Source organism: Stenella coeruleoalba (genome assembly GCF_951394435.1).
Source record: "Stenella coeruleoalba genome assembly, chromosome: 12".
NCBI lineage: Eukaryota > Metazoa > Chordata > Mammalia > Artiodactyla > Delphinidae > Stenella > Stenella coeruleoalba.
In genome coordinates, this window is record NC_137158.1 from 2400683 (window position 1) to 2414109 (window position 13427).

General features: G+C 41.9%; 2 protein-coding genes across 3 annotated transcripts; both read left to right on the plus strand.

Moving 5' to 3' along the window:
* Nucleotides 1–269: 269 nt before the first annotated feature.
* Nucleotides 270–4238, plus strand: LOC307195577 (uncharacterized protein). The gene is made up of 2 exons (XM_079939753.1): nucleotides 270–858; nucleotides 4100–4238. Exons 1-2 carry the CDS (start codon nucleotides 820–822, stop codon nucleotides 4193–4195), a joined length of 135 nt encoding a protein of 44 aa, XP_079795879.1. The 5' UTR covers nucleotides 270–819; the 3' UTR covers nucleotides 4196–4238.
* Nucleotides 4231–9742, plus strand: PTP4A1 (protein tyrosine phosphatase 4A1). 2 transcript variants are annotated; one of them, XM_079939752.1, is made up of 5 exons: nucleotides 4231–4650; nucleotides 5778–5870; nucleotides 6211–6341; nucleotides 7255–7329; nucleotides 8361–9742. In XM_079939752.1, exons 1-5 carry the CDS (start codon nucleotides 4546–4548, stop codon nucleotides 8698–8700), a joined length of 744 nt encoding a protein of 247 aa, XP_079795878.1. In that variant the 5' UTR covers nucleotides 4231–4545; the 3' UTR covers nucleotides 8701–9742. The 2 variants fall into 2 exon arrangements, with proteins under 2 accessions (XP_079795878.1, XP_079795877.1); XM_079939751.1 differs by having other exon boundaries at nucleotides 4517–4650; nucleotides 8357–8622.
* Nucleotides 9743–13427: the final 3685 nt, after the last annotated feature.

Consider the following 13427-nt stretch of genomic DNA (forward strand, 5'->3'; position numbering starts at 1 on the left):
GCCTAACAGAGCCCGCGGGCGGCAGAGCGCTCCGGCCGCGCCTCGCGATGCTCTCCCCGGGCACCTGCGCTCGCGCGGTCCGGGCCCGGGGGCCCAGGCTCCCCAGGGGTCGTCGCCCGGTAGCCGTAGGGCCACAGAAAAATTTATTTGACGACGGGGATCGCAAGTCGCAGGTGCTACGGTGAACCGCAAGCAAAGCCGACCGCGGTCTGACCTACAGCAAAAGGAAGCGGGGCCTGCACTGAGATCCGGTTCCGGTCCCGAGGGGACTGCGTTTTCAGTCGAGGCCAACGGCAGGCCTCGCCTGGTGACGAGAGCGCACGCACTCGTCGGGGTTTTAAGGAGGAAGGGCGGCACCTCCTCCCTCTCCCGGCCCTTCCCCCTCCCATCCCTGTCCCCCCCCTCCGCCACTTCCCGCCCCCGCCGGGTGGCGCTCCGACTGCAGCGCGGCGCCATTCATCAACCGGTTCACACCGGCAGCCTCCGCCGCTCTGTGACGTCCGCGGGGCGGGCCTCCGCCCCCGCTCGTCGGCGCGCGACCTAGGGCCCGGCTGCGATTGGTGGCCGGGGGGCACGCACGTCAGGCGCGCTATAAATGGGAGGATTTGTGACGCAAGGGCGCCTCGGCGCGCGTATTGGCCCCCTGGACTGCGGGCCGGTGAGGCTGCGCGCCCTTCTCGGAGCCGCTCGCTGCAGACCGAGTCCGGTTGCCCCGCCGCCGCCGCCGTCGCAGCAGCCCGCGAAGCCGCCTCCGCCGCCTCCGCCCCGCGACGACCGCCGCCGCCCCTGCCCTGCCGCCGCCGCCTCGGGACCGGCTGTATGATTAGGCCACAATCTTCAATGAGTAGACATATTCCTGTGAGTACCCGCGCCTCCGCCTTTGTTCGGAGCCCGGCGCCCGCCCGCGTCCCGGCCCGAGTCCCGGCGGTCCTGGCGGCGGGCGGGTGCTGGGGACCGAGCCCGGGGCGCTGGGCGGGGCGCCCGGCGGCGCGGCGGCCCAGAAACCGCTTTGTGGCCGCTTCTTCGTCTGGGCGTCTTGCGGGCCCGGCCGGCGCCCCGAGGCCCCTTTGTTTGCCGCGGGGCCCTGGGATCGGGGACGTGGCCCGGGTGGGGCGCGGGCTGCGCGTCACTGCGGCGGGCGCGCCCCCAGCCCCGGCGGGCGGGCGGGCGGGAGAGGCGGCTGCGCGCGGGCTGGGCAGGGCTCTCCGGCGCGGGGCCGGCGGGACTGGGCCTGTGGGCTACCGTGCGCTCCGCGGCCGGGACCGGCGCTCGGACAAAATGGCCTCGGCGCCGCACTGAAGGCGCGGCGCGAACCCGTGACCCGGGCCGGCGCGGCCTCGCCAGGTAAGCCGGCCGCCGCGGGGGGCGCGCCCCGCCCCAGGCCGCGGGAGCGAGTCCAGGCTTGTCCTGCGCCGGGGCGGGCTGGGCCGGCGGTGTCTTGCGATCGCGGGCTCTTGGGCTGTGCCTGAGTGTCCCCTGGCGCGCCGTGTGCTTGCCTTCTGTTGGCTTGTGGCGCCGTGGCGAGCCACACCCACGGCTGTGAGGCTGAGCTTGTGCCCGTGGAACCCGCTACCGTTCCCAGTGTGTGAGGTTGTTGCGCTGTAGCTGGCACCGTGGGCTTGCTTGGGATCCAGATTGTGAGCCAATGCTTCCTGGTACTCTCTCTCTCTCTTTTTCTCTCTTTTTTTTGGCCTCACCGAGCCGCTTTTGTGGGATCTTAGTTCCCCGAGCAGGCATCGAACCCGGGCCTTGGGCACTGAGAGCGAGGAGTTATAAGCCCTGGACAGCCAGGGAAGCCCCATCCTGTTACTCTTTTCGTATGAGTTTTGTTTGATGGCAGTAGAAAAGTTGGAGACCAGAAAACCAGATCATTCCCAGGAGTGAGCAGTACTTTTTTTACACATGCTTTATTCCGGGTGCGTTATCTAAAGCACAAGTAGATGTGGAACAGACTCGCCAACGAATCGTTGGACACAACAGAGATTTGTTGCTCGGACTCTGCAGTAGGACAGATCGGTTTAGGCTTCTGCACAGAAATTGGTCCCCCATGCCCCCGTGTGTATTATTGCGGTTATATGCAGTGGGAGGGGAACAATTCCTTGATATTTCCATACTTCCTATCATGGATGGTTTTTCCTGGGGCAGAGAAATGGGGAATAGGGGAGTGTCTCGGGCAGAAGAGAAAGATGTTAGGTATTAGTGGTCATTTCTGCGCTTGTGGAAATCCATCGTCCGTCTGTCCGTCGTCGTCCCGTCCCCGTCCCCCCCCCCCCCAGCCACTGGGTGCCTCCACTCAGTAAAAATAACCAGGTCACCAAAGGACTTATTTCTGTATTGCTTTCTGTGCTTTCTCATGAAACCGCTTGCTTGAAAGGGGTGGATATGGCCAAACTCAGCTATAACAGGAGTTTCAGCTGTTCAGTATGGAAATCGGTGGTGTGCAATACTGTCTATTCAGAAATCGGCTTTCAGTTGAAAAAAGGTAGTACCGGAAATCAGAATACTGAGATAAGAGCCCTTGACCTTAACAGCTTTGCAGATCACTTTAATTCATTGTCATTGGAAAGGTGCCAGAATACACTTTTTATTCTAAGGAAGTAGTGTGTAGGATTTGAAGGGAAAGTATAATTGAAATTATTTCCAGTTACTGCTGTCACACTGTTAACAGAACAAAGTCCTCAGTGGCAATTTAATCACTAATTTTCTTAGCCCAGCTCACAAGTTGATGAAGTAACATCTGAGGGTGGGTTTGAACGAATTTGGATTAATGAAAGTTACCTTCCTTATGGGACACCTATTAAGACATGATTCCTGAGGCTAGTTCCTTTATTTTCACAGAAAAGTGAACTGAGTTTTTGACTTAATGTTTTCTGTGATTGGCTAGATCTTCATATGAATTATTGTTCAAAACTTAGCAGCGTTCTTTTAGAAACTATAACTAGCGTGGGGCTCTGAAAATGAGATGAGATAGTTTGAATGTAGTTTTAAGCCTTTTTTAATGCTTAAATTTAAACTTAAGCATAGTAAACTAAGGGAATCTTTTGATTTCAAAAGATTTTATTTGGTAAATTATCCATGAGAATACCTGTGAAGAGTTTGGGGCAGTGGCTGGCTCTCAGTGCTCTTGTTGACCTATTAATTTTTTTTTTTTTTTTTAGTCCTCTGTTTACTCCCAACCACACAAGCTCCTTGTAAACTACTTGGAAGAAGACTAACGTCAACATCAATGTTTTCCGTGTATATATTATGAAAATATCCTGTGAATATTCGTGTAATATTTGATACTAACATAAAATTAATTTAGATCTTTAAGGGGAACTTGGGGAAAGTATAATTGGTGGTAGCAGTTACCTTGCTTTTGAGACCTGTGAAAGAAATATAAGGTAATTTACACCATCCCACCACCACTACTTTTTCTTTCAATTAGATTTCAGTTTATGACAGGATAACTGAAACTTCGGTTTTAAAATACAAAAGACTATTACAATTATGAACGTCTTTTTTATAGTTATAAATGGAAGTTCTGTGTATATGTGCGTGTGTGTGCGCGCGCGCTTATGTTTCACGTAAGTTGAAAACTTGATTTCAAGTTGATTAATTTCCAGAGACTCAGATGAGAAATATCTGTTAAAGCGGAATGATAAGTTAATAGGTTGTTAAGAATCAAATGAAATAGTATATATGGGAGCATTTTGAAAACCAGTTTCGTTTTTTTCTTTTAAGAATATATTGACTAATATATTGAATTTTTGTAATACATAAAAATATTTTGGTAGTTGGAAAAATCAATGTAGAAAGTTGTACGTGATAATTTAGAAGAATGTAAAACAAGTAGCCAGGTTTTAAAAGGAGTAATTAGTAGAAGAATGTATGTAAGGGATATTCATCAAATGTAACGATGTGAGGGGTATTTACTTAAAGTAATCCTTGCTTATTGATTTAATCTGTAATCACCTTTGTATTTTGTGGTTCAAGTAAAAGTTTAAAAGGTGGCTTGGGCCCAGATTTGGAAAGATCGTTGTGCCCTTAAATACTGTCAAAGCATAACATGTTCCTTTTGAATTGAAAACAACTTTTTTTCTCTCTTTCTTTTAAACAGCAGTTCTGTGGTGTTCTTGGTCACACATTTATGGAGTTTCTGAAGGGCAGTGGAGATTACTGCCAGGCACAGCACGACCTCTATGCAGACAAGTGAACTGTAGAAATTCATTACTACTCCACCAAGAAGCCCCCATAAGAGTGGTGAACCTGGACACAGAAGTGTTGGATTGAAATCCACAGAGCATTTTTTACAAGAGTTCTGACCTGGATGGGGTAAACCTCAGTGCACTTCCTTTCTCTTGCCTCAGTATTACTGGATTGAAGAATTGCTGCTTCTTGTCAGGAGGTTCATTTCATTTCCCATTACTCCCAACTTCATACTCAAAAGCACTGAGAATTTCAAGTGGAGTATATTGAAGTAGACTCAGTTTCTTTGCATCATTTCTGTATTCAGTCTTTTAAATTCTTTCATAACCCTATTGAGTGTTTTTTAACTAAATTAACATGGCTCGAATGAACCGCCCAGCTCCTGTGGAAATCACTTACAAGAACATGAGATTTCTTATTACACATAATCCAACTAATGCGACCCTAAACAAATTTATAGAGGTAAGTTTTGATGCTTTTTAATGTCTTAAACTGATTGTAGTTTAATAGTGGAGCCTTTTATGTAACAAAATAAAATGTTTTGGAAATTGTGAGGTGTTACGACTACAGTTCCAACTCTCAGAAGTACCAGTGTCTTTACGTTAGAGGTGAATTATTTTATACATTTTGAGGAGAACATGTACTTGAGTTAGTTTAGATGTATAAGTTAATATCTAGTTCTTCATGCCTCACAGTTTGCTTAATTTAAGTGTATATGTGGACAGTATAACAGTATGGCTCTTATCTTACTAGAAATTGGTTGGCGGGAGGCTCCGCTTGTGGGTTTTTCACATATTTGCTTATTAGCATAATGACAGATACTATAAACCAGGATTAGTTTATGTCTTGGCCCCCTTTTGATGCTTAGAATGTAATTATCAGCTACTGATCTACTAATTCTATTTCTGGAAGGATTGTAATGCTGAATAATTTATTTGGATGCATACACATTTTATTTTATAAATATCTATAGATAATCAGAAACAACAAATAGGCCTTCCAGGTCATAGAAATACTTTTATCTTTGATTGTCGTCTGTATATTTTTTAAATGCCAGAATTATAATTAATAATGCACTATGAGTCTTAAAGCCTCTAGTCTTAAATGGTGCGGGGTTTTTACACCGCATTTTTGAGATTTTACTCTCTGAACATACTTTTAAGGCTCCAAACTATACACTGTGCACTGCAAATGAGCAAAAGTTTAGAGTTAATATCAGTCAAGTCAGATTGTTTGTAGTCATGAGTGATTCCTTTGGTCCTTTGTTCCTGAGTTGCTCTTTTGTTAGTGCTTCGTCTAGCCAAGGTTACCGTGACTATAAACGACTTCAGTATGTGAAGGGCCATGGGATTTTTTTTAATATAAAATTTATTAAAAATATGTGATGTTTAACAATTCCCTTTCCTTTTAATGCTATTTTAGTATTGTCACCTAAAACAAGGCTTGTGACAGTAAGACTTAACAAGACCGTGTTAAACATACATGATTTTCTGTTAACCTGTTAGAGAGGTGATCAAAATGGCAAATGGTGAGCAAGAGTGACATGGTTATGAAGACTTCATGTGCTTTTTTATATATGTTTTATCCAGGAACTTAAGAAGTACGGAGTTACCACAGTAGTAAGAGTATGTGAAGCAACTTACGACACTAGTCTTGTGGAGAAAGAAGGCATCCATGTTCTCGTAAGTGTTTAATGGTTCCCATGTGTTCACAGTGCTGTGCTGCCAAAGTTTATTCATTCAGATAAACCACTGGCTTCAGAAAGCTTAATTGTTTAAGTTGTTGCAAAAGTACACACTGTCCTGAGGTCCAAATAAAGGTGAAAGCTGAGCAGAGGCTTGAAGCAATAAAAGATCTTTATAAAGACTCAGCATGTATTTGCATTTCATTGACAGTGGGGTTTCATAAAACACTTGTTTAAACGTTAAAAGAAAATGCTTCTGGCAACATTTGGGTGTTAGAATTTTAGAATTATTATACCAATTACATTAAAAGTCTAAAACGTGTATTCTTTTGACTTAGGATTGGCCTTTTGATGATGGCGCACCACCATCTAACCAGATTGTTGATGATTGGTTAAGTCTTGTGAAAATTAAGTTTCGTGAAGACCCTGGTTGTTGTATTGCTGTTCATTGTGTTGCAGGCCTTGGGAGGTAAGAGAATTTCTTAAACCCATTTAATGATACTGGTCTTCATTCTAGTTAAAGCTTGATTTTGACTCCCATAAAGACGCGGTTGTCAGTTTGTGAATCAATTTGCTTTGTTAGGTTACTTACTGAGTTAAATTTAAAAGTAGGTGAGTGTAGCAGTAATGTGTTCCAGTACATTTGGAACTGACAGATGCTGTTGCTGAAATTTATACTTGCCCATGTGGGCGGAATTACTTAATTGTGTGTTCTAGGTTGTATCCATAGTATTGGGAATCACTGTCCAAGCTCATTGGAAAAAGGATCATGAATTGTCTCTAAGGTGTTTTTGCACTGCATATGGTGAGTTTGTGGCAGGGTTCTTGATCCTGGAGAATCCTGTTTCAGTAGGAAGTCATTACACAGCAGTGCCAAAATATACGTGTCCGTAGTTGTAAATTGCTACCACCACCCTCGTCCCCCACTGCTCAGACCATGGCCCTGGGGAGGCTGGCGTGAAACATGTCACAGTCTCATGGATAATAAAACAAAGAAAGCAGTATTTTCCAGATCTTTAAGTGGAAAGTATTTTTCACTGCTTGGAATTTAGAAAATATTGTCCACACGTGTCACGATTTACCCTCTCCCTTAAATTTTTTCAGGACTGCTCTCTAGTGATACAGGTCTTAATTTCTAGGCTTATTTGTATTAGTTAAGGACATGGTTGTCTTTTTGGTTATAGATTAAAAACCTGGGTTTGATATGAAAATAATGGTACTTTATTAATTTAATTTTTAACATGAAGTCCAACATTTTCCATAGGTATTAACATAGGAAGTGCGGTAAATAATAGTGCTTTCGGATTGGGGAATGTTCGGAGTATTGAATTTTCCAGGATTTGACTTTGAAAAATAATTTACTATAATTCTTACCTTAACAGAGCTCCAGTGCTTGTCGCCCTAGCATTAATTGAAGGTGGAATGAAATACGAAGATGCAGTACAGTTCATAAGACAGTATGTATTTAATACGTTCTTTCCGTTTGCACTTTTTATTTCCTCGTTGAATGTTAGCGAATTTAAATATATTACTAGGAAAGCAGTTTCTTTTCAAGAGCCTGTCTGACCATTCTGTTCTTTTTTTTTTAAATTTATTTATTTATGGCTGTGTTGGGTCTTCGCTTCTGTGCGAGGGCTTTCTCCAGTTGCGGCGAGCGGGGGCCACTCTTCATCGCGGTGCGCGGGCCTCTCACTATCGTGGCCTCTCGTTGCGGAGCACAGGCTCCAGATGCGCAGGCTCAGTAGTTGTGGCACACGGGCCTAGTTGCTCTGCGGCATGTGGGATCCTCCCAGACCAGGGCTCGAACCCGTGTCCCCTGCATTGGCAGGCAGATTCTCAACCACTGCGCCACCAGGGAAGCCCCATTTTGTTCATTTTTAAGGTAGTATTACCACCAGGGAGTATCTTACTTGTTTGCATTCCATGTAGATACTCATATTACAAAGATTGTAATCCAGTAATGATTCTGTAAATTATTGTTTTACTTCAAATACTTGATTGAATATGTTGCTTGTGTATCTGCCCTTTTATTGAGGTATAGTTAGTTAAAATGCAGATATCAAAGGTAAATGAATGGATGGTAACAGCCAAATAAAATAACCACTCAGTGCAATATACAGAATATTTTGATCATTTCAGAAAGTGCCCTCACGCTGTTTGTAGTCATCTTCCCAACCACCAGGGGCAATCTCTTTTTGACTCATATTACAATAAGTTAGTTTTGCCTTTTCTTGGGCTTTATATGAATGAATTTGTAAGTTTGGACTATTTTATAACTACCTCTCAAAAAGATTTAGAAAATTAACTTTTTATGGCCCTTTTCCCATTTACACATGGATGCTGATCCCTATTTCTACATTAAGTCACAATGTAATAATCAAAATAAATTGCTACAAGAAAGGTGATGATTGCCTCCTATAGAACAGTAAATGTTAATTATAGAGGGACTGTGCTTTAATTTGTCTTTCGTTTTCTTCCTTCTAGAAAGCGGCGTGGAGCTTTTAACAGCAAGCAACTTTTGTATTTGGAGAAGTATCGTCCTAAAATGCGGCTGCGCTTCAAAGACTCTAATGGTCATAGAAACAACTGTTGCATTCAATAAAACTGGGGTGCCTGATGCCATTGCTTGGAAGTGGAACCTAGACAGGACGGGATTTGTCGTACATGTTAACCAGCATGTTGGCTTGGTGAAGTCTGATGAAGCTTCCATAGGAGTGTTGAAACGCAGTTTTACCAGGCCACAAGCCTGGCAGAATTGCACCCTCTGTTTGGGTTATGATCAACCTACTTGGACACTTAGCAAAGGATTCTTGCTGTTCAGCATTTAAAATGTGCTTATCATTTGTACCAATTGACTTTTCCTGAAATCATGCAGTATGGAGTCATTCATGTCTTTAAATGTGTTTCCATGCCAGATTCTTATCAGTATATAAGAAATTTAGAAAGACTAGGTGCCAAAATACCCAGCACAATTCTTGTTGTTTTTAGTATCATATCGAACCTAAAATCCCAGGAACTATGAAAACTCTGGACCTTATGTGTTTTAATTCTTTCCATCATTTCAAACATAGAAAGTAGGGCCTATAAGGTTATTTGATCACAATATGTTTACATCTTCCACATTCATACCAGTATACATCAGATTTGCTCGTTTGTTTTTTTTTAATTAACCAAGTCTTACCAGTGACTATTTAATGTCTTTCTATAAATCTCATTTTGTGCTGTCATGGAAGACCTCCGTTTTGAAAATCTACATTGTACAGAAGCACATGTCTTTAATGTCTCCAGACAAAAAAGCCTTACAGTTAATTTTAATGTTTGCACTTTGGGGTGCAACTTACAGGGAGGGCCTGAAAAAAGGAATGGGAGGGGGCTATTAAGTATTTTTAGTAAAATGTTGCCTTTGTCTTGTGCAGAACATGTAGAATATGCGCTTTAATTTAGTAAATATTTTTTTAAAAGGTAGAAATACTTTGTTATGGTAGCTAAAACAATTCTTAATCATAAAATTTCTGAAGTTCTTGTAATTTTTTTTCAAACTTATCTGAAGTTGTTTACCAACTTATTTTTGTTTGAAGTGTGATTCCCAACCTTTCTTGCAAAAAACAAAAAAGTGGGTTTCTGCTAATGAATTGAGCAGACATTTAATATTTTATATGCCTTTTGAGCTGTGTAACTTAATATTTGGATACTTGACAATTAGTTTTATTATGTGATTGATAAAATGGTGATGTGTATTAATGTCAGCTCAACCATATATTTATACTGTCCGGGAACATGTGGTTATAGTTCTGTGGGAGAAATAATTCGTCAGTGTTCACCAGCTTGTAAAAATCTAGTGCGAGAGCTTAAACATTAAATAAATGATGAAATGCATTTATTGTCATTGAAGTTGTTTTGCTTAAAGTTAACTTATTTTGTAGAAAACGATATGAAAGAATTGCACTTCACTTACTGCCCTTTGAAGCGTGGATTTTTTTTTTAACAAATGAAGGATTAAATGAAGTTGGCGTTGTGATAAGCTCCTTATAATTAGGCAGGGAGCTATTTAATATTAAAAGTGCTTTCCATTATAAACTTTTTTTAAGGTTTAGATAATCATGAACCAATGTACTCTTACATACTGAGGAGAAACTGTCGTGGAGGAAGACCATGATTTGAAGCTCAGTTCCACCAACTAAGTGGTTTTGGGCAACTTAACTTCTGAGCATCAGTCTTCTCATTAGCATATCAATAATTACATACTTTTATAGGTTTTGAAATTAATTCAGACATAAATTTTTGGCATGTGAGGTCTTAATAAGTGTTACGTTTCCTTCAGTAATCTGAAATACTTTTGCATAGCTCGTGTTAATCTAAAAGGAAGAGATGTCCTTGTCTGATAACCCTTTTTTTAAAAAAATAGCTACAACTGACTAAAAGCCTCAAAATTTGAGTAAAAAAATGATATACCATCTTATGTTTTAAAGAATTTGCTTCCATTTTCTCATACCAGTTTAGCATTTAATATACTCCATTCTTGAAACTTAGGCTTGTTGTATGCACTAAGTTGTGAATGGAAGAATTAGTAGTAATTCTATAATTTGATATATATTGCCAGACTAATCAGTTGATTAATGTAGCTATCATAGCTACTTACATATTAAAGATCTTATTATCAGGTGATTTTCATAATTCAATTACCTTATAATCCTTTATTAGTTATCCCACATTTACACATAAGGGATATGAGCCTCTAGTTAGGTGATGAGCTCATAAGTGGTAAAAACAGAGACTCAAACCTGTGTGACTGTCCATTCTACCACACAGCTGTGACTATGTATATATGCCTGGCCATTTTTTTATGTTACCAGTTGTTAAAGCTCTTATATAAGTTTTCAAACTCCTGCCTATGGAGCCCATTTTGTTTAAGGACAAAGTGTTCCACAACATTAATTTTGTAAGTTTCTTCATTTATATTAAAACCTTTTTTATTTCTGCAGAAAATCCCTTTTGAATTAAGTCAGGATAGGCTAAGATAAGCTGCAGAAACAACCAACCCTGAGAGTAACTGGGATTTATTTGTCACTTAAGTGTCATGTCTATCAGAGGGACCCAAGCTGTTGGAGCATCTACTCTGGGACAGTGCTGCTTGTGACAGAAGGCAAAAAAGGCTTTGGAGTGTCACAAATTTCTTGACTAAGAAATCATGCTTAATCACTTTTATTCAACTCATTGGACAGAACTGGCCACTCAGCACGGGAAATGCCATCTATCGTGTACTGAAAAGCCAGAAATACACAGTATTAATCACTACCACATCACTTATAGAGTGGATTTATATTTAAAGAGTATATCTACAGCAACATCCCACAGAACTGAAATATTAAGCATTAGGGGATAAGGTTTCCAAACAACCAAAATAGAGGTCAAGAAGTTTAGTGCTTATTGAAGTGTGTGCTTATTAGGGAATCATAGGTGCTTATTTAAGCCTATTTAATCTTAATTTAGATAAAACTAAGGTAGCTGTGGTAATTTGGTTTACTAGTTAGTGTTACATATATACGACTCAGTTTTATGTTTGCTAGTATTTACTCAAGTATTAAATGCCAAATTTAATTATCAGATGCTTTTTGTAAATCCAATACATACATATCCTTCGAGGAAAGCACTTTTTTTTTCTGAAAGTAATAGTCTGTGGTTTGTTGGCAGGGCTGGAGCAAAAGAAGAAGCAAAATTCTAGCCCTGAAAGAGCTACTGAATTTTTCAGTTCACTAGAATCAGGAAATTGTGCATTAGTTCCACAGGTGTCCATTGAGTGAACATTATATGCCATGTATTTGGCACTGAAGACAAAGTGATTAGGACAGACTTGGTCCCTGCCTTCATGGAATTTAGACTAGCACATCAAATTTAAACTGCTGGATATCCCATAATAAAAGCCAGTGTATCTAAACCAACACAACCTCTACCTAAAGGTTCTGGCTTGCAAAAGAAGTATGTTAAAATACCCCTGCTGCGGGGCTTCCCTGGTGGCGCAGTGGTTGGGAGTCCGCCTGCCGATACAGGGGACATGGGTTCATGCCCCCGGTCCGGGAGGATCCCACATGCTGTGGAGAGGCTGGGCCCGTGATCCATGGCCGCTGGGCCTGCGCGTCTGGAGCCTGTGCTCCGCAGCGGGAGAGGCCACAGCAGTGAGAGGCCTGTGTACCACAAAAAAAAAAAAAAAAAAAAAAAAAAAAATACCCCTGCTGCAAAAGTATATTCAAATAATTTGCATGGGTGGCTATCAAGTAAATGCCATTAGCATACAGATTCAAAGAAAGCAAATATTTAGACATTAATTAAATGATAGTTGTAGTTATGTCTGATACATATGCTGTGCATGAAATTAATACTGCCAGGTTTGATAGGGCTCACTGGTGTATCAGACTAAACCCACCACAGAAGTGCAGCTCAAACACCAAAAACTTGACAAGGTGAACTTCCAAACCTTGGCATTGAGTTGTTTGGTCACACATACGGAATAAGTTGTTCTTGCGGAGGATCTAAAATTACCAACAATTTCTACTTGAAAAACTTTTCTGCCCACTAATTCTACCTCCTGATGGATGAAAAAAGGCTACCATGACTTAGTTCCAACAACCCTGACAGTGTAGGCTGCTTCTCTCACTTATTTTTTCTTTCTTTGAAAATTTTATTTTTTTGTAACCATACAACATAGGCAAAACTAGTACTAGTAACTTTTCATTTGACGACGACATATGGTGTCCTTAATTGCAAGCAGTTTGCAAGAGAGGTATTGGTTACAAATATTGCTTACAAAGTCATCAAAAGAGAAAAGGTTATCTTGGTAACTTACTTTGTTAAGTCCTTCGCACTGTACTCACTTTTGACACAGCTTGCTTCTCAGCACTTTTCAGCTTTTGGAAAGTTAAAGAGAGGCGACGTATTTCACTTACTGCTTTGCACTTGCTTGAGAGGACTAATCATTTCCCCCATGGTATGGAAGGCACAGGAACAGTTAACACAGATCTAGTTCACAAAACTAAATAGTTCCCTGTTCCTTTGAAATCAGACCTTCAAAAGGTGCTCTTATTATCCTACTTAAAATATAAAAATAAATTCCCAAACCCAATAGAAAGTAAAATTTTATTTTTCCTCTTCCAACATCTCACTACTGGCAGAGACCTCCAAAATGTGGAAGAATAAGATGTAGAGGTCACCCTCCTCCCCACAAATGCATCAGAAATAAATCTACACGTGGAACAACTCCTACAGAACACTTACTGAATGCGGGCAGAAGACCTCAGACTTCCCAAAAGGAAAGAAACTCCCCATGTATGTGGCCGTGTGGCGGACACGGTCTTGGTGCTCCAGCCGGGTGTCAGGCCTGTGCCTCTGAAATGGGAGAGCTGAGTTCAGAACATTGGTCCACAAAAGACCACCCAGCTCCACGTAATAGCAAGCGGCGAAAGCTCCCAGAGATCTCCATCTCAACGCTAAGACCCAGCTCCACTCAATGGCCAGCAAGCTACAGTGCTGGACACCCTATGCCACACAACTAGCAAGACAG